This window comes from Callospermophilus lateralis, chromosome 12, assembly GCF_048772815.1.
Source record: "Callospermophilus lateralis isolate mCalLat2 chromosome 12, mCalLat2.hap1, whole genome shotgun sequence".
In the NCBI taxonomy this organism is placed as follows: domain Eukaryota; kingdom Metazoa; phylum Chordata; class Mammalia; order Rodentia; family Sciuridae; genus Callospermophilus; species Callospermophilus lateralis.
Genome location: NC_135316.1, coordinates 44,899,440 through 44,920,427, shown reverse-complemented (window position 1 = coordinate 44,920,427; position 20,988 = coordinate 44,899,440). Strand labels below are relative to the sequence as shown.

At 36.1% G+C, this 20,988-nt stretch overlaps 1 protein-coding gene across 8 annotated transcripts in view; it reads left to right on the top strand.

The window, feature by feature from the left end:
* Lmo7 (LIM domain 7) overlaps nt 1-20,988 on the top strand; it is a 211,118-nt gene that overhangs the window by 130,085 nt on the left and 60,045 nt on the right. For all 8 annotated transcript variants that reach the window (XM_076872343.2, XM_076872342.2, XM_076872341.2 and 5 more), the window contains 2 exons: nt 17,645-17,675; nt 18,587-18,700. In XM_076872343.2, the coding sequence (XP_076728458.2) occupies nt 17,645-17,675; nt 18,587-18,700 (145 nt within the window). The remainder of the gene's footprint in view (nt 1-17,644; nt 17,676-18,586; nt 18,701-20,988) is intronic.

The following is a 20,988-nucleotide window of genomic DNA, read 5'->3' as shown; positions in this document are numbered from 1 at the left end:
GGAAATGGGAAATAAGGAGTAAGTGTATCATTTCTCTGCCACTTGATACCCATGTGATATGAAATTTAGGTCAAATAAATTTGGGTTTGAATTATAACGATGTAAGAAAGGTTACTTATGGAAAATTGCTTGATCTTATTAAACTTCAGTCTCACATCTATAAAACAAGGATCATGCACTATAGTACTATTGGTAAAATTAAGCTTCATGTAAAATATAGAGTAATATTGATATAATACTTGTTTTAGTTTCTGGTTGCCACTGTAGCAAATTACTCCAAATTAATGATTTAAAACAATACACATTTATTCTGTTGTAGTTATGGATGTTATGTCCAAAATGAATCTAAAGGGGCTAAAATCAAAGTGTCCACAGAGCTACTTCCTTCTTTTGGGACTGGATTCGGGGGAGAATATATTACCCATGGACTCCATTGACTTTTAGAGGCTGGCCTTCCATGGCCCTTAACTGCCTCACTCCATTCTCTGCATTTATGGTTATATCCTCTTCTCTACACTAGTCAAGTTTCCCTCTTTAATAATATTTGTGATTACTTTTCATATCAACTGGGATAATATAGGCTGTTGCTCTAAGATCCTCATTTAATCAAATCTGCAAAGTCACTCTTACCATATAAAGTAATATGAACAAGTTCTAGGACTTTAGAAGCAGAATACAACAGACACTAGTATTGCTGTATGAATAAATGTGGCTGTATAACCAAAAAAAGAAAAAGAAAAAGAAAAATATAGACCTTATATGAAGAAATTGAATAAAATAAAAATTCAATCCTGTATGCAAATATGATATATTGGTTATATGTAAATAAAATATGGATACTTTTGAAAAAAAAGAAGTGGGCATTCTTTTTTTTCTATTTTTTTATTGGTTATTCAAAACATAACAAAGATTTCAGAATCACACCGGTTACACATCCACATTTTTACATAATACCATAATAGTAACTGTTGTATTCTGCTACCTTTCCTATCCTCTACTATCCCCCCTCCCCTCCCCTCCCATCTTCTCTCTCTACCCCATCTACTGTAATTCATTTCTCTCCTTATTTTTTTCCCATTCCCCTCACAAACTCTTATATGTAATTTTGTATAACAATGAGGGTCTCCTTCCATTTTCAAGCAATTTCCCTTTTCTCTCCCTTTCCCTCCCACTTCATGACTCTGCTTAATGTTAATCTTTTCCTCCTGCTCTTCCTCCCTGCTCTGTTCTTGATTGCTCTCATTATATCAAAGAAGACATTTGGCATTTGTTTTTTAGGGATTGGCTACCTTCACTTAGCATAATCTGCTCTAGTGCCATCCATTTCCCTGAAAATTCCATGATTTTGTCATTTCTTAGTGCTGTGTAGTACTCCATTGTGTATAAATGCCACATTTTTTTTATCCATTCATCTATTGAGGGGCATCAGGGTTGGTTCCACAGTCTAGCTATTGTGAATTGTGCTGCTATGAACATCGATGTGGCAGTATCCCTGTAGTACGCTCTTTTGAGGTCTTCAGGGAATAGTCCGAGAAGGGCAATAGCTGGGTCAAATGGTGGTTCCATTCCCAGCTTTCCCAGGAATCTCCATACTGCTTTCCATATTGGCCTCACCATTTTGCAGTCCCACCAGCAATGTATAAGAGTACCCTTTTCCCCACATCCTCGCCAGCACTTGTTATTGTTCGACTTCATAATGGCTGCCAATCTTACTGGAGTGAGATGGTATCTTAGGGTGGTTTTGATTTGCATTTCTCTGACTGCTAGAGATGGTGAGCATTTTTTCATGTACTTGTTGGTTGATTGTATGTCCTCCTCTGAGAAGTGTCTGTTCAGGTCTTTGGCCCATTTGTTGATTGGGTTATTTGTTTTCTTATTGTTTAATTTTTTGAGTTCTTTGTATACTCTGGATATTAGGGCTCTATCTGAAGTGTGAGGAGTAAAAATTTGTTCCCATGATGTAGGCTCCCTATTTACCTCTCTTATTGTTTCTCTTGCTGAGAAAAAACTTTTTAGTTTAAGTAAGTCCCATTTGTTGATTCTTGTTTTTAACTCTTGTGCTATGGGTGTCCTATTAAGGAATTTGGAGCCCGACCCCACAATATGTAGATTGGAGCCAACCTTTTCATCTATCAGACGCATAGTCTCTGATTTGATATCAAGGTCCTTGATCCATTTTGAGTTAACTTTTGTGCATGGCGAGAGGAGGGGATTCAGTTTCATTTTATTGCATATGGATTTCCAGTTTTCCCAGCACCATTTGTTGAAGATGCTATCCTTCCTCCATTGCATGCTTTTAGCCCCTTTATCGAATATAAGATAGTTGTAATTTTGTGGATTGGTTTCTGTGTCCTCTATTCTATACCATTGGTCCACCCGCCTGTTTTGGTACCAGTACCATGCTGTTTTTGTTACTATTGCTTTGTAGTACAGTTTGAAATCTGGTATCGCTACACCTCCTGATTCACACTTCCTGCTTAGAATTGCTTTTGCTATTCTGGGTCTTTTATTTTTCCATATGAATTTCATGATTGCTTTATCTATTTCTACAAGAAATGCCGTTGGGATTTTGATTGGCATTGCATTGAACCTATAGAGAACTTTTGGTAATATTGCCATTTTGATGATGTTAGTTCTGCCTATCCATGAACAGGGTATATTTTTCCATCTTCTGAGATCTTCTTCTATTTCTCTCTTTAGGGTTCTGTAGTTTTCATTGTATAAATCTTTCACCTCTTTTGTTAGGTTGATTCCCAAGTATTTTATTTTTTTTGAGGATATTGTGAATGGGGTAGATGTCCTCATTTCCAGTTCAGAAGATTTGTAGCTGATATACAGGAATGCCTTTGATTTATGCGTGTTGATTTTATATCCAGCCACTTTGCTGAATTCATTTATTAGCTCTAGTAGTTTCTTTGTAGACCCTTTTGTGTCTTCTAGGTATAGGATCATATCATCCGCAAATAGTGATAATTTAAGTTCTTCTTTTCCTATTCTTATGCCTTTAATTTCTTTCGTCTGTCTAATTGCTCTGGCCAGTGTTTCGAGAACTATATTGAATAGAAGTGGTGAGAGAGGGCATCCCTGTCTTGTTCCAGATTTTAGAGGGAATGCCTTCAGTTTTTTTCCATTTAGAATGATGCTAGCCTGAGGCTTAGCATATATAGCTTTTGTAATTTTGAGGTAAGTTCCTGTTATCCCTAGTTTTTCTAATGTTTTGAACATAAAGGGATGCTGTACTTTGTCGAATGCTTTTTATGCGTCCACCGAGATGATCATATGGTTCTTATCTTTAAGTCTATTGATGTGGTGAATAACGTTTATTGATTTCCGTATATTGAACCAGCCTTGCATCCCAGGGATGAATCCTACTTGATCATGGTGCACAATCTTTTTGATATGTTTTTGTATACGATTTGCCAGAATTTTATTGAGGATTTTTGCATCTAAATTCATTAGGGATATTGGTCTGTAGTTTTCTTTCTTTGAGGTGTCCTTCTCTGGTTTGGGAATCATGGTGATATTGGCCTCATAGAATGAATTTGGGAGTTCTCCCTCTTTTTCTATCTCCTGAAATAGATTATGGAGTTTTGGTATTAGTTCCTCTTTAAATGTTTTGTAAAACTCTGCTGTATATCCATCCGGTCCTGGGCTTTTCTTGGTTGGTAGTCTTTTGATGGCTTCTTCTATTTCCTCCCTTGATATTGATCTGTTTAGGTTGTTTATATCTTCCTGATTCAATCTGGGTAGTTCATATGTCTCAAGGAATTTATCTATGCCTTCACTATCTTCTATTTTATTAGAGTATAGGGTTTCAAAATAATTTCTAATTATCATCTGTATTTCTGAATTGTCTGTTGTGATGTTGCCTTTTTCATCCCGTAAGCTAGTAATTTGGGTTCTCTCTCTTCTTCTCTTTGTTAGCGTGGCTAGTGGTCTATCAATCTTATTTATTTTTTCAAAGAACCAACTTTTAGTTTTGTCAATTTTTTCGATTGTTTCTTTTGTTTCAATTTCATTGATTTCTGCTCTAATTTTAATTATTTCTTGCCTTCTACTGTATTTGCTGCTGATTTGTTCTTCTTTTTCTAAGGCTTTGAGGTGTAGTATGAGGTCATTTATTTGTTGGCTTTTCCTTCTTTTAAGGAATGAACTCCATGAAATAAATTTTCCTCTTAGTACTGCTTTCATTGTGTCCCAAAGATTTCGATATGTTGTTTCTGAGTTTTCGTTTACCTCTAAGAATTTTTTAATTTCCTCTTTGATGTCTTCTGTAACCCTTTGTTCATTCAGTAGCATATTGTTTAATCTCCATGTGATGTAGGGTTTTTCCTTTCTCATTTTATTATTGATTTCCAATTTCATTCCATTATGATCAGATAAAATGCATGGTAGTATCTCAACTCCTTTGTAATTGCTAAGCTTTGCCCTGTGACATAATATATGGTCTATTTTTGAGAAGGATCCATGTGCTGCTGAGAAGAAAGTGTATCCGCTTGATGTTGGGTGGTATATTCTGTATATATCAATTAAGTCTAAGTTATTTATTGTATTATTGAGCTCTATGGTTTCTTTATTCAATTTTTGTTTGGAAGATCTGTCCATTGGTGAGAGAGGTGTATTAAAATCTCCCATGATTATTGTGTTGTGGTCTATTAGACTCTTGAACTTGAGAAGAGTTTGTTTGATGAACGTAGCTGCACCATTGTTTGGGGCATATATATTAATGATCGTCAAGTCTTGTTGGTGTATGGTTCCCTTGAGCAGTATGTATTGTCCTTGTTTATCCCTTTTGATTAACTTTGGCTTGAAGTCTATTTTATTTGATACAAGTATGGACACCCCTGCTTGCTTCCGGGGTCCGTATGAGTGATATGATTTTTCCCAACCTTTCACCTTCAGTCTGTGTATGTCTTTTCCTATCAGATGAGTCTCCTGTAGGCAGCATATTGTTGGATATATTTTTTTTAATCCATTCTACTAGCCTATGTCTTTTGATTGGTGCATTTAAGCCATTAACATTTAGGGTTACTATTGAGATATGGTTTGTATTTCCAGCCATATTTGGTTATGTATGATACTTAACATGATTAGTTTTTCCTCTATGCTTAGTTTTTCCTTTATTGTACTACCTCCCGTTGTTGGTTTTCATTGTTATTTTTCATTTCCTCTTCCTGTAATGTTTTGCCAAGGATGTTTTGAAGAGCTGGTTTTCTAGCTGCAAATTCTTTTAACTTTTGCTTATCGTGGAAGATTTTTATTTCATCTTCAATCCTGAAGCTTAATTTCGCTGGATACATGATTCTTGGTTGGAACCCTTTTTCTTTCAGCGTTTGAAATATGTTGTTCCAGGATCTTCTAGCTTTCAGAGTCTGTGTTGAAAGATCAGCAGTTATCCTGATTGGTTTACCCTTAAATGTAATCTGCTTCCTCTCTCTTGTGGCTTTTAAGATTCTCTCCTTATTCTGTATGTTGGGCATCTTCATTATTATATGTCTTGGTGTGGATCTCTTATGATTTTGTATATTCGGTGTCCTGTAGGCTTCTAGTATTTGGATTTCTTTTTCATTCTTTAAGTCTGGGAAGTTTTCTAGTATTATTTCATTGAATAGATTACTCATTCCCTTGGTTTGGACCTCTGTACCCTCTTGTATCCCAATAACTCTTAGGTTTGGTTTCTTGATGTTATCCCATAATTCTTGGATGTTCTGCTCATGATTTCTTAACATTCTCGCTGAGCTGTCTATGTTCTTTTCAAGTTGAAAAACTTTGTCTTCGTTGTCTGAAGTTCTATCTTCCAAGTGTTCTACTCTGCTGGTAATACTCTCATTTGAGTTTTTAATTTGGTTTATTGTTTCCTGCATTTCCAGGATTTCTGTTTGTTTGTTTTTTATATCCTCTATCTCCCTATAGAGTTGATCTTTTGCTTCTTGGATTTGTTTATGTAATTCATTGTCAAAGTGATTTTTCATTGTCTGAATTTGATGAATAATGTCTTCCTTGAGACTCCAGATCATCTGAAGCATGTATATCCTGAACTCTTTGTCTGACATTCCATCAGCTGCAGATATTACCTCATCTAATGTTGAATTGACCTGTATTGTTTGTGGTCCTTTCTTTCCTTGTCTTTTCATACTGCTCATGATTCTTTCTAGCTTTGTGAAACTGTTGAGCTAATGTTTTTCCCCTTATATATTTGTATTGTTCTTGAATAGCTCCAATATCCCTCTTTTGCGGAGAAAGACAATGTTCACAGATCCCAATATCAACAGTACATTATCTAAGGACAAGTTTTCATTATTAATACATTTATAGTTAGATTCTAAGACTATAGATATTGGATTTAATTATTACTTAAGAATATATTCCTTAGTTTCATAAAAGGCGTACCATATCTGGTGGCATATAGAAAACTTAATTTCAGACGAAGGATGTTATACTTAAAGAGAAAGGAGTGAGGGAATGAGGTTAAATTAACTTAGCACCTTTGGAGAACTCTAACCACTCAACTGGTAATTTATGGAAGAATGTATAGACTCAACCTCCTATTTAGATAGTTACCCTATGTATAGATAGCAAAAGTTAGGAGATTGAAAGTGGTATAGAGAGAATATGAATTAAAAAAAAAAGAAAAGAAAAGAAATAACAAGGAAGAAAAGAGAAATAAGAGAAGGGAAAGGGAAGTAAGATAGAAATACAGAAAAAAAATGGGGGGGAGGTGGGGTATATGCAATTCCTCTATATTATATTACTTTGGTAATTCAGTTGTTCATGCTCAGTTCATGGTTTCACATATGCTGAAGTTGTGGAAGAGAGAGAAGAAAAGAGAAAGAGAGGAAAAAAAAAAGTCTCTCAGAACACTGTTTTCCTTGCTTCCAGTAGGTGGCGTTGTCTATTCCTAGTTTGAGCCTCTGTATTCAGGGTGGTGGGTATAGCCAGTGTGAAGGGAAATGAGCTTCCACCTGTATCTTCCCTACTCTAGTCTCTGAGGTAGAAACCAGGTGCCTCTACAGTTGTTGTTTTGTGTTGATAGCTACAATCCCCAAAAGCTTGTGGGAAATATTTTGAGTTATCGCAGCTAAGGGTGGGGGAGTTGGAAACCGGGTACCTGGATCAGCCGCAACTGTGCTGGTAGCCACACCCACTTTGATGGGTTTTAAGGGTTGATGGGCTTCCTGGAGACTAGCGCTCGGATTGGGACCGGACTTCCTCCTCCGGTCTGGCTGAGCGGCTGGCGCCTTCCTGCTCCGGTCTGGCTGGGCGGCTGTCTCAGAAGTGGGCATTCTTGGATAAATTATCAAGATTTTAAATAGAACAAGGAACAAAGAATTAATATTGAATATTTTTTCAAACTAGGAGAACCATGTATGATAATGTGATGTGGACTATTCAGAAGCACTAATTTATGTACAGATGCATTCTGGACAGCTGTTCTGGAATGTGTGAAAAATAGGATCTAAAATGTGTAAAGATCACGAAATGGCTTAAACAAGACAGCATGGGGGTGGGGTGGGGCAGGGGAAGCATGTAAGTTGATTAGACTTCCTAGGAATAAATTACAGTGTTACTAATGGAGAAAAGGAAGATCTGATACCTCATTTCTTATCTCTTTAAATCCAAGACAAGTGAGCTTAAATGAGTGCTTTTCCAGGTAGCAAGAATTTTGAACTTGCCAGGATTAATTCCTTCAGTGTTGAGTATAGAGTTCCTGGATCTCTGTTATGATTCAGGTGGGAATTTGGGTTTTGTCTGTTGATCCAATAGTGTGTTTTCCTTTGACCTCTCAGGTCTATAGTCTTTGCTTGGCTGTTTGCTTTGCTCATGCATTTAATATCTGTTTCCGGATTGCAGTCATTAAATGACCTTTCTGTTAATTTTAGGCCCCTGGGAACCTCCAGTATATTCTGATTAGAGGAATTAGTTCTCTACATCAGTGGTTCTCAACCATAGGCAATTTTGTCCCACGAGGGACACTTAACAATGTTTAGAAACATTTCTGATTTTCATGACCAGGAAGAGGTGAGGCTTCTGGCATCTAAAGGGCGTGGAAACCAGGAATGCTGTTTCACATCTTGCAGTGCACTGGGCAGGTCCCCTTACGACAAAGAAATATGATATTCAAAATGTTAATATTGCTGAGATTAAGATACCTTGTTCGAAAACTATATTATCTTTATTAGCCTTTGGCATAAATAAAATTGTGAAAAGCTTAGTTTTTTTTTTAAACCTTAGAATTGTTCCATGAAACATTAAAGAGAGGCATATGTAGAATAGGCAAAATTTAGACCATAGAGACTTATGATATTAAACTTGAGGGCTAGGAATCTCTTTGGGGGAAAGAGGGATGCTAATTTTTCCCATGGTTGAAATTAAAAATTTGAAACAAATCTCACTTATAGGCAAGGGAGAATAATTTATTAAGTTAATATAGAGATTTCTAAATGTGTTGCATGAATAGTTTGATATGTGTTGTTTTGGCTATGGAGTTTGTGTTTTTAATTAATTAAACACATAGCATTTTAAATTTATTTAAATTATAGCTAAGGAATTGGTGTAATTATATAATACCTTACAAGTAACAATTTATATCATCTTATTCTTTACAGAGAACTTCCATATACATCAAAAAGGAAATATGTATATGTATATATATATGTGTGTGTGTGTATATATATATATATATATACATACACTAGATACTTTAAATTTGTGTTCAAAGGGTAGGTTTTACAAACCTAAAGGTAGATATTATCTTCATTTCTTAAAAGAATGTACCTTCAGGAAACTAACTAAAAGATCTTCCCTTTAATTTTGACCATGCTTGATTTATAATCCTGTTTTTCCCCCTTTCTTTGTGGTGCTGTGTCTCAACCCAGAACCTTGCACATGCTATGCAAACACTGTGCCACTGAGCTATACCTCTAGCCTCTGTAACCTTATTCACAGTTAATGGGTACTCTTCTTTCTGAAACCACACTTGTATAGGAAATAAATAGCTGGCAGATTGTCTTTCTGTCTGGGATTTGTTATGATGATGGTATTTCATTTACTTAGAAGGCTTTTAAAAAGTTTAAAAAGTGTTTTGGCAATTTTCCATCTGGAATCCTAGAATGGATTGCATATGCAAAAATAGTATAATGCATATCTAAATTTTCTATTGTCATGTGGGAAATTTCTGCCATTGCCAAGTTTAAAAAGGAAATTATTGTTGAAATAGGTAGATTTTGAACCAACACTCTGAGAAAATATTGCAGCCATATTTTAGGGCATTATAAAGAGAATTTATTTTTCAGGATGAAGAAAAAGTAAATAATTTTGAAAATTATTGTAAAAATTATTTGTGATTGCATTAATACTAAGATAGGATCTTAGGGAAATCTGTGAATCACATCAGATCCTTAATTTCTGAGTCTTAACTTCCTAATCTCTAAAGCATTAGATTGTACTGTGGATTAAAGGTGATAATAATGTAGAATAGTCAACATAAATGATATAACATGCTTAATAAAGGCAATGTTATGATATATTAATTATATACTTACAAGTAGTATAGTTTTAAAATATTTTTTTTGGTTGTTGATGGATCTTTATTTTATTCATTTATTTATATTTGGTGCTGAGAATTGAATCCAGTGCATCACATATGCAAGGCAAGCACTGTACCACTGAGCCACAACCCCAGCACTCAAGTAGTATTGAAACAGAATACAACTGGAAAACACTTTATTAGTATATAATTGTTCTGCTAAAAATTAAAAGAAAAAGAATTTTTCAAGTATAAGTAAAATAGTCCTCTTGTTATAGGACTGATCATATTTTAATTTGCTATTAAATATATTCAAGAGGACAACATAGTATGTAACATCTAAAAAACAACTACTGCCTTGAAATCCTGTTAACACTTGGCAAGTGTTTTCTGCTCCATGTTACACAGTTTGAGTCATCTTATGTCAGAGAAAATATTCCAAGCCCACCATTTGCATTGCTGCAGCAACCTAGCATGTTACCAAAAGGAGAAAAGTATGAGTAAGTTTCTTCGGTTGATATCCCCTCCCACTAAACATTTTATTTGATTGAATGTCCTAACTTCATTTAATAAACAGTTCATAGAAAATGAATCTAAATTCTGCATTGTTGTTGTATTAAATATATTCTGTTTCTGGTTTAACATGTATCAGGATATGCATAAAAGTCTCAACTGTGAAGTCGGTTTTAAATGAAAGTGAACATATTGCATAAAGTAAAAAGGAGAATTATAAGTCTCTGATTGAGAGAGCTTGAGATAAAACCCATCACTCAGCTGCTGGAACAGTGCTCTTTAATTTTATTATTTAAGTGGAATTGTGTGCTGTGTCTTCAAAATGAACATGGATTTTTTTTCCTTTAAGTGAAACTGCTATTTTTGTAGTGTGTGGGAGGGGTATGAAATTTAATAGCAAATTATTTTTAACAAGAGGGTGCTTATTCATGTCAGGATTGGAATAAGCATTATGTTGCCAAGGCAAAAAATTATATTTCCAAGAGTTTTTTCTCACATAGGTAAGTATAGGAATTAAGTTTATATATTTGTGTTCACTAATTATCTCTAGGGGTGGTGTTATTTTCTCTAGTCTCCTTTTTATGGTTTCTACACTAATCAGATAAAATTGCATTTTTGTAGAAGTGGCAGATTTAAACCTGTGAGTCATACATCTCCAGCATAACTGGAAGGTTGTCAAATGGAATGCAGTTTCATTTTTAGGATGAAGGTGGGAGGGAAAGAAGAAGAATTTCAATTTATTTTTTTCTTTTAATGCAGCTTGTTTTTTTGAGAGAATGAAAGAAAGAGTGAAGTATTCTAAGAATTCATCTCTGGCTTCTTTTATTCACAGCTCTTTGAGACAAAGTTGGTAGTATTTATTCTGTTTTAAATAATACAAAGAATGAGCTTCCATTAATAGAATTTCCATTAATAGAAAACGAAGTCATTAACCCAAGAGATTTCTAAATTTCTAATTGATTCCAACATTTTGAGTAAAAAGCTCCCCGCCTGACTTGCTTTTTGGTATTGAGGATTGAACCTAGGGGCACTTAACCACTGAGCTACATCCTCAGACATTTTTTTTTTTTTTTTGGACAGGGTCTCACTAAGTTGCTTAGGGCCTCACTGAGTTGCTGAGACTGGCTTTGAACTTGCAATCCTCCTGCCCCAGCCTCCCAAGCTGCTGAGATTACAGACAAATGCCATCATGCCCAGTTCCCCTTCCTTTTTTGACAGTAGAGTTAGAAATTTTCTTGCTATGTTTAAAAAAAAAGTCACTTAATATTCTGGGGTTGCTCATAACTCTTAGACTTTCCTTCCATTTGGAGATAGGCTGTGTTGTTGCATATATAAAAATAAGGCCACTTGCTATAGTCTGAACGTGTTCCCCAAAATTCATGAGTTGGAAAGTTAATCCTCAGTGCAGCAGTATTGAGAGGTGGGACTTTTAAGAATTGATTAGGGCTCTGCCCTGATGAAGGGATTAATACTGCTATCACAGGAGTGGGTTCCTAGTGAAAGGATGAGTTTTGTCCCATTCCCTTTCTCCTTCTATTCTGCTCTACCTTTGTCTCACTAGGTATAGGTCCCTTGCCCTGGACTTCCCAGCCTTCAGAACTACAAGAAATAAATTTCTTTCCAAGTTACTCAGTCTGTAGTATTCTGTTCTAACAACACAAAACAGACTAAGATGAGTTATCCTCTCATCAGAAGGACATCTGATTTGAGTTATCTGCAGTTCCCACTGCTAAGTGCATAGCTCTGCCCTTACCCCATACATATCTGACAGATTTAAACCAGTTACTGGCCCTATAATTTTTGTTTTGTGGCTATTTAGGAAATCATGATTCATGGCCCCTTTTCTTTGATTTTTTTTTTTTTTTAAGTTGTGAACAGGTGGTCAGTTGTGTAAGCAACAACTGGAGAGCAGAGATTACTTAGTAACTTGGAAAGGGACCAAGTATCTGAGGAGCCCAGCTTCTGTAATATCAACCCACTTTTCCAAGAGTCAACACCCAGGTCAGCTGTTGCCACCCAGGGCAGGGCCCGGTCTCTAGGAAGATTCCATGCTTTGCTCTGGGAAGTGGCCTCAGGAAGTTGAGGGCTGGAGACCTAATACTCAATAAGCTTCAGTTATTCTGAGGAGCAAAGGAAGCAAGGTTTAATGTTATTCTAGAAGCAAGGAGAAGACTGAACTGCATAGTTAACTTTGCTGAGTCCCTTGTAGAATTCCATATTCTTTGTTAGCCAGGAGGCAGGACTGGAGGCTTGGAGTCATGGCAGATGGAGCCAGACTTTTCACCTTTTCTGTTCTTCTGTTGTACTTGGGGCAAAAGCATTCCTTCTGTATTAGAAATTCCAGGATGAGTTTTAAGTCACATGTTTTCCATGTACTGATTCAGTGAGAGAACTCTATTTTATCTTTTTAAAAATCTTTTTCTTTCTTTTTAAATATTCATGACCATAAAGTGTATTTTGACATACGTACATGGAGTATAATTTATTCTAATTAGGATCCCATTTTTGCAGTTATACCTGAAGTGGAGTTTCACTGAACATTCATATATGAACATAGGAAAGTTATGTCCAGTTCGTTCTACTGTCTTTCCTATTCCAATCCCCTATCCCTTCCTTTCATTCTCCTTTGTCTAATCCAATGAACTTCTATTCTCCCTTCCCCTTATTGTTTCAGCATCCACATATCAGAGAGAACATTTGGCCTTTTTTTGGGGGAGGGGGGATTGGCTTATTTACTATATTCGATCTTGATCAATTTGGCTTGCACAGTGAAGGGGTTGGAATATGGGGAGAAAAGATGATTTTAGAGCATGGGGAATTGAACTCCTAGGGATTTGTGATATTGTGGCAGAGCCTGGGAAGATTGGGTGTTCCAATGTTGCATATGACAAAGGTGGTACTACCCTGGAAAAGACATACTGAGACACGGGAGAGAAACAGAGACTGGGATTTCATGTCAGATCCTCTGAAGCTTTACTCTTTTTGGAGAAACATTTTTCCTGTCACTTCTGGCTCTTGATGTGCTAGGTTGGCTGTGAGTGGCTTGAAGTAACATATCTGAACACTTAAATGCTTGGCCTTTCCCAGGCCGTGATTGGCTCTGAGAAAAGAGCCATGTGTCTCTACAGCCCCCAAGGAAACTGCTGGAAAGGCTGTGGCAGTTGCATGAGTGTGGGTCCAGAGTTAGCTCTTTGAAGATTTTTGGAAATATTTTTAGTGAAACCCTAGAACACAGCTGGCTGGCACATACTGGTAAATGTTAATCTTACCTATTAACACTTTGTTCTCAAACTGTGCTGTCAGATATGAGGGGTAGATTTTTGGATGTGCAGATATATATATTTTTTCCTCAGATGTTGGGCTTTTGGAAAACTTAAAGGGTACTTGGTCAAGGCAGACTGTAGACCAAGGATGGGTGGGGAGGCTGGTTTGGTGCTAACATCAATGTTGAGAAAATGATAGCCATACCATGTCAGTTTGCTTTGCCCTTTGCTTGACCTTATTCTAGAAATATTTTCTTATTCTTGATTAAAGCCTTCCATGGCAAGAGGACAAGGAAAATATAACATGGAAGAGTGTCACAAATTGTTCCACAGAAATGTCTCTTCTAAGGGAAAAATATCACATGTAGGGGAGAAATTGACCTCCTGACACTGCCCTTTACCCCCAGTGGTTTGATTTAAATGTATAATTAGGGGGTAGTTGTGAAATGAATTATTTTTTCTGTCTAGGTCAAATACTTTTAAAATCTTTTGTTGAAACTCAATGAGGCCAGCACTGCTCCTGTTTTACAGGTGTGGCTTTGAGGACAGAGTTAAGTGATGTGACCAGGTTCTTCGATGTTGAGCTTTTGGAAAACTAAGCTAGCAAGACTGGATCTAGATTTCACCTGCACGAGAGCTGAACTCAGAGCCCTCTTAGCTGAGCTGCCTCCTGATGGCAGGACCCAGCATAGCATCTCTGGGGAGAGTCAGAGCATCTACTCAGGCTATTTTCTTAGTCCTTTGTTGATTGATTTAAAAATCTTAGAGTTAAGAAGGAGGATTCCACCCAGAGTTTCCTGATCTTAAGTTTACCAATTAGCTGTTAAGATACGTGGCAGCTGGTTAAATTGATAAGCACAAAGGTCAGAGGTCTGTGATAGACATGTTTTCTGGACCTTTGTCAGATAGCAAAAGGATTGCCAGAACTATTCCATTAACAGAAAAAAAAAAAAATATATATATATATATATATATATATATATATATATATATACACACACACACTATATTTGCTATTTTGTAAATACTAAGTATAGTATTAAAAAGTTGGGCTGGGGTTGTAAGGCCCTGGGTTTGATATATTGTGTCCAACTACAACTAAAAAAACAAAATAAAAAAACTAAAAAAAAAAAAAAAAAAAAGTTAATGTATGATCCAAGCATAGACTAAAGGCTTTCAATATATTCAAGGTAGTCATTTTTGAATATTATTTTAAATATTACTCAACTATTCTATCACTTTTAACCTGAACTTTTGTGCCATGAACTGTGCTAGGCACTTTTAAACAAATATTTTCATTCCTTCTCAAGTGGGCATACCTTGTTATGGGTACATGGGAGATAGCAGTGAACAAAACCACAGAAACTTTTTGGATTCTGGTGGAAGAGAGAAAGATAAAAAATAAATGCGAATAGTAGATGGTTGTAAATACCAAGGTTGGGGCAGGGAAAGTCAGGGTGAAAATGGGAATTAGGAAGGCAAGTTGGAATTTAAATACCAGGGTCCTACTTGACTTCACTAGGAGGCTGTATATGCAGAGTGGGAATAAGAGAGCCTTGGTGTCAAGTAACATACTGTCAATTCTGAGAACTGTTTCTTGATGAACTCTTCCTTGGGAGACTAGGGATTCTACTAAGTACTTGTGTATATTCCTCCTTAGCTATTGAAATAAGGGGCATTAGCTCCAGTTTATCCAGAAGGAAACTTAGTCTTTGAGAGTCAAGTAAATAACTCAGATATAGCCAGAGAGACCCAGATCTGACTCTAAACCCCTTGCTCTTTAAACCTAGTACTAATCAGTGTAAACTATGGATGCATTTGCTATGGGAGAATTACTCTGATGATAGGACTACCTCATTTTCGGTTCTGATGGATTGGTTGTGCAGTAAATATGACTGACTCACATTGTCTTGTTAACCCTAAGCTTCTCCACCCTCACACTTGTTCTATTTAAAAGGCCTTGGGGCTGTGCCTTGGGGTTATCCCAGGCAAAGGAGTCTCCTGATTCCTGATATCATGCAGTGGGGTATTTGTTGTGTGTCAGTGTGAACTCTCTTTATTCCAGCAAATCATTGACTGCTTGAATTCCTGGCATTACATTTCAGTGATAGGGCACTAATTTGGTTGGCCTGTGTATCACTGTGTTCAAGAGTATGTTGTAAATTCCTATATTTAGAAGGAAGGTAAAGTGAATGAGGGCAATAATGCCAAAGTCACTGCTATAGTGAGTGTCTACAACACAATAAACAGTACCCTGTACTTGCAGTGCTCGATGTGTCATGACCAATAGCTCTAAGCAGATGAAATTGTTGGATTGGAAACTTTTATTGAGGGCTGTGCAAAGGAGGTCAGGAGTTTAAGAGGGCTTTTTTGCTCCTTCTACTCTGATATACTTATGATAAAAGTGGGGCAACTTTTGGATTAGTACATCTTTGTACTGTGTTTTGATGGTTCTTTCATGTTTTGGATAATTTAATATTTGAGTTGGATGTGTTAGTCATTAATCTAGTAAGGGGTATGAGTTTATAACTGTTATTTTATTGTCAGTTTCTTGTGACTTTCTCCACTAACTACTTCCAAAATGAACTCCTATTAATTTTTACAAGATGATTTTTTTTTTTACTCAAGAGACAGTGTGAGCATTCAAGCCAAGAAATTTGCTCTGTTTATTTACTTTTTTTGAAGTAGATATATATACAGAAAAGTATACATATGGGAAATGTACAATTCACATATTTATTTAGAAACAACACACATAGGTAGCCAGCTTTTAGAGCAAACTACAAATTTTTAGCATTCTGATAGCCCCACACTCTGCCAATGACTTCTGCCACTCTATCCCACAAGGATAATCACTATCTGGTCTTCTAATAGCATATCTTTGTTTTGCCTGGTTTTTATTTTATATTGTTTCATTCATATAATCTGTATGGTTTTTGTGCTTGACTTTTTTTTTTTTTTTTTAACTTCCTGTTGTTTGTGAGATTGTACCAGTTGCTTGAAAATAGTTTGGAGATTGTTTGTTCTCATTGTGTGGGTATTCCTTAATCCTTGCTCTCTTAAAGAGCGAATTCTCCAGTTTTTGCTGTTGTATATAATGCTGCTCTAAATATTCTTGTATATGATTTTTGATAAATTAGTAGAGGCTTTGTTGTAGAAATGGAATTACCTAGAAATGGAATTATGAGGTTGTGAAATGTCAGTGTGTTTAGCTGAAATAGATATCACCAAGTGGGTTAAGAGTGTGAATAGTGTACCAGTTTGTATTTATATGAGAACATGAATTTTTTGTTGAGATGCTTTTTGGGGTTGGGTGGGAGATGTTTATTATTCTTAAGTTATGTTTGTTCTGTGAAAGGAAATAATCACAGTTGCCTCACTTATTCTTTCAAAGATAAAGTTAAATAATTGTCTCTGTGCACTCTAAACTTACCCCTTTGTTTTTTTTCCTCTGTGTATATATTTGTGAATGCACATTATATGTCTTCTACAAACATATTGATAATTGTATACAATTATCAATGTATTTTATTTTATAATTGTATTTTTATTTTATAGTTGTATCACTTGTAGTTTGGCTGAAAAGTCATTTTAGAGGCCATCTAGTTCAGGCTTCTGTGGTCTCTGAATTCACATTGATCCTGTGTGTGTCTGACACAAAGCCCATTCTTTTAGAGTGACCCTATTCTTTGTTCATAGTTTATCACTGCTGCTTCCACATTGAGGTGATATTCTACTTCCTTTTAACTTCTGCCTTAAATATCATACCCTACAGGTGAGCCAAACTCCCATGATTCTTGGTGACTTTTTTCAGGAGGAGGTTCATAGCCATTTTCTAAACTGGACTTTCAGCATGTTTAGGGTCATGGTCTCTGAGCCATTTACTCTGGGGAACTTGAGTGCAAAACCTTGTGGACAGTGAAGGAGAAATGTCAGCATGTGCCTGCTTTCTGCCCTCGCTCCATCTTCCTAAGATTTTTTTTTTTCTTTATTTCCCAGTTTTCCTGTCCTAAGCACACATCGATCCCCATTGGATCCCCATGGATCCGCCATTGGACTTAAATATTGTTTAAAATTAGAATGCAAAAATCTAAATAACATTTTAAAAATAAGACCATATTGGGTAAAATGAAAAAAAATTACTTTCTATAGAAAACTGTTATATTTAGTAAAATCAATAAATATGGAAAATTTTTCTCATGTGTAATATGTGCTGTTAAGATTTCTGAATTACCAGGTGATATTAATATTCATAGAACTTAAGAATAAAAATGAATTTCTAGTTATAATTAATTTAAGGTTCATGGATATTGCTTAATAGATATTTTATTTTTCTTTACAGACAAGAGGAGACTGATAGAAGATTGAAAAATGTAAGATATATTTAATAAAGCATTATAGTTTTTACTTTGATCATCCTTAGGGAAGTAATAGAACTAAAAAATACTCTGCATCCTTTTTCCAATTAAATTTTACATGGAAACCACTAGTCATAAACTGTAAATATAACTAAATATATGTATTGCAGTACATGGTTAGAACTTATATTCTCTGACTTCATAGTATAAGAGAGTAGGCTAGATTTTGGAAGCTAGTTATTAAAAGTTACTAATGTGGTAAGGGCAGACCCATTTTTAATTTTTTTGGGGGAGCAAGTAGGAAACCGTCATAACAGAACTTTAGGGGAATACATAATGTTTAAGGATGCTGTGTTCAGTGTAGACTTATAATGTCCTTAATATTCTGCATAGAAGAATGTCTAAAATGGCAGCTTTGTTTTTAAAAAGCTTCATAGTCTCACCACGGAAGCTGAAAATTATTGATTTTAGGTGTTCATTCTGTAGCTGCTGAAAAAAAATTGATGGATTTAAAAGTTTCTTATGGTTTCCTTTTATAATCTAGCAATAATAATTAAGATTTTTTTTTGTTGTTGTTATGGGGATTGAACTCTTGGGCACTTGACCATGGAGCCACATCCCCAGCTCTATTTTATATTATATTTAGAGCGAGGGTCTCACTGAGTTGTTTAGCACCTCAGTGTTTGCTAAGGCTGGTTTTGAAATCATGATCCTCCTGCCTCAGCCTTCTGAGCCACCGGGATTACAGGCATGCATCACTGTGCTACATTATAATTAAGATTTTCAATGAACCTTTCCCTTCCCATAAATTTAAGGGAGTTGGACTTTCAACCATAGAGTAATATGAGCTATCCTTTATCTTGAGTATTCACCTGAATTGAGCTTACTAAATAGACTTGATTTGTTCATGAATTTTTTTTTCAAAGGTTTTGATAACATTGTACTGGCTGGGAAGAAAAACACAAAATAACCCCTACTACAGTGGTCCCTATCTTAATTTGAAAGCATTCGAGAAACTTTTAGGACAAGCTCTGACTAAGGTAAGGAAACTACATCTGTATAAAATGACTGCTATAGCTAACACTATCACTTTCTCCTCCTCCTCCTTTCTTTTGCTTCTCTTCCTCCCCTCTGACAAATAATGGTGGGATGTGTTTGCTCTAGACTGGGCTGAATAGAAAGGATTGTTAGACTTTGCTGGCTTTATGTACTACCACCAAGAGTCAGTGAGTCTATTCCAGAGCACTTTTTTAAAAAAATTTTTATTGTTGGTTGTTCAAAACATTACATAGTTCTTGACATATCATATTTCACATTTTGGTTCAAGTGGGTTATGAACTCCCATTTTTACCCCGTATACAGATTGCAGAAACACATCGGTTACACATCCACTGATTTACATATTGCCATACTAGTGTCTGTTGTATTCTGCTGCCTTTCCTATTCTCTACTATCCCCCCTCCCCTCCCCTCCCCTCCCCTCCCCTCCCCTCCCCTCCCCTCCCCTCCCCTCTTTGCTCTCTACCTCAACTGCTGTAATTCATTTCTCCCCCTCCCTTTTTTTCCCTTTCCCCTCACTTCCTCTTGTATGTAATTTTGTATAACTATGAGGGTCTCCTTCCATTTCCATGCAATTTCCCTTCTCTCTCCCTTTCCCTCCCACCTCTCATCCCTGTTTAATGTTTATCTTCTTCTCAAGCTCTTTCTCCCTACTCTGTTCTTAGTTACTCTCCTTATATCAAAGAAGATATAAGGAGAGTATATATCTCTGGCATTTGTTTTTTAGGGATTAGCTAGCTTCACTTAGCATAATCTGCTCTAATGCCTTCCATTTCCCTGCAAATTCCATGATTTTGTCATTTTTTAATGCAGAGTAATACTCCATTGTGTATAAATGCCACATTTTTTTTATCCATTCGTCTATTGAAGGGCATCTAGGTTGGTTCCATAGTCTTGCTATTGTGAATTGTGCTGCTATGAACATCCATGTAGCAGTGTCCCTGTAGCATGCTCTTTTTAGGTCTTTAGGGAATAGACTGAGAAGGGGAATAGCTGGGTCAAATGGTGGTTCCATTCCCAGCTTTTCCAGGAATCTCCATACTGCTTTCCAAATTGGCTGCACCAATTTGCAGTCCCACCAGCAATGTACAAGTGTACACTTTCCCCCACATCCTCGCCAGCACTTGTTGTTTGACTTCCTAATGGCTGCCAATCTTACTGGAGTAAGATGGTATCTTAGGGTGGTTTTGATTTGCATTTCTCTGACTGTTAGAGATGGTGAGCATTTTTTCATGTACTTGTTGATTGATTGTATGTCCTCCTCTGAGAAGTGTCTGTTCAGGTCCTTGGCCCATTTGTTGATTGAGTTATTTGTTTTCTTATTGTTTAATTTTTTGAGTTCTTTGTATACTCTGGATATTAGGGCTCTATCTGAAGTGTGAGGAGTAAAGATTTGTTCCCAGGATGTAGGCTCCCTATTTACCTCTCTTATTGTTTCTTTTGCTGAGAAAAAAACTTTTTAGTTTGAGTAAGTCCCATTTGTTGATTCTAGTTATTAACTCTTGTGCTATGGGTGTCCTATTGAGGAATTTGGAGCCCGACCCCACAGTATGTAGATCGTAGCCAACTTTTTCTTCTATCAGATGCCATATCTCTGATCTAACAGGAACATACCTCAATATTGTAAAAGGTATCTATGCTAAGCCTCAGGCTAGCATCATTCTGAATGGAGAAAAATTGAAGGCATTCCCTCTAAAATCTGGAACAAGACAGGGATGCCCTCTCCCACCACTTCTGTTCAACATAGTTCTCAAAACACTGGCCAGAGCAATTAGACAGACGAAAGAAATTAAAGGCATAAAAATAGGAAAAGAAGAACTTAAATTATCACTATTTGCAGATGACATGATTCTATACCTAGCAGACCCAAAAAGGTCTACAAAGAAACTATTAGAGCTAATAAATGAATTCAGCAAAGTGGCAGGATATAAAATCAACACACATAAATCAAAGGCATTCCTGTATATCAGCAACAAATCTTCTGAAATGGAATTGAGGACAACCACTCCATTCACAATATCCTCAAAAAAAAAAAAAAATACTTGGGAATCAACCTAACAAAAGAGGTGAAAGACTTATACAATGAAAACTACAGAACCCTAAAGAGAGAAATAGAAGAAGATCTTAGAAGATGGAAAAATATACCCTGTTCATGGATAGGCAGAACTAACATCATCAAAATGGCGATATTACCAAAAGTTCTCTTTAGGTTTAATGCAATGCCAATCAAAATCCCAAAGGCATTACTTGTAGAAATAGATAAAGCAATC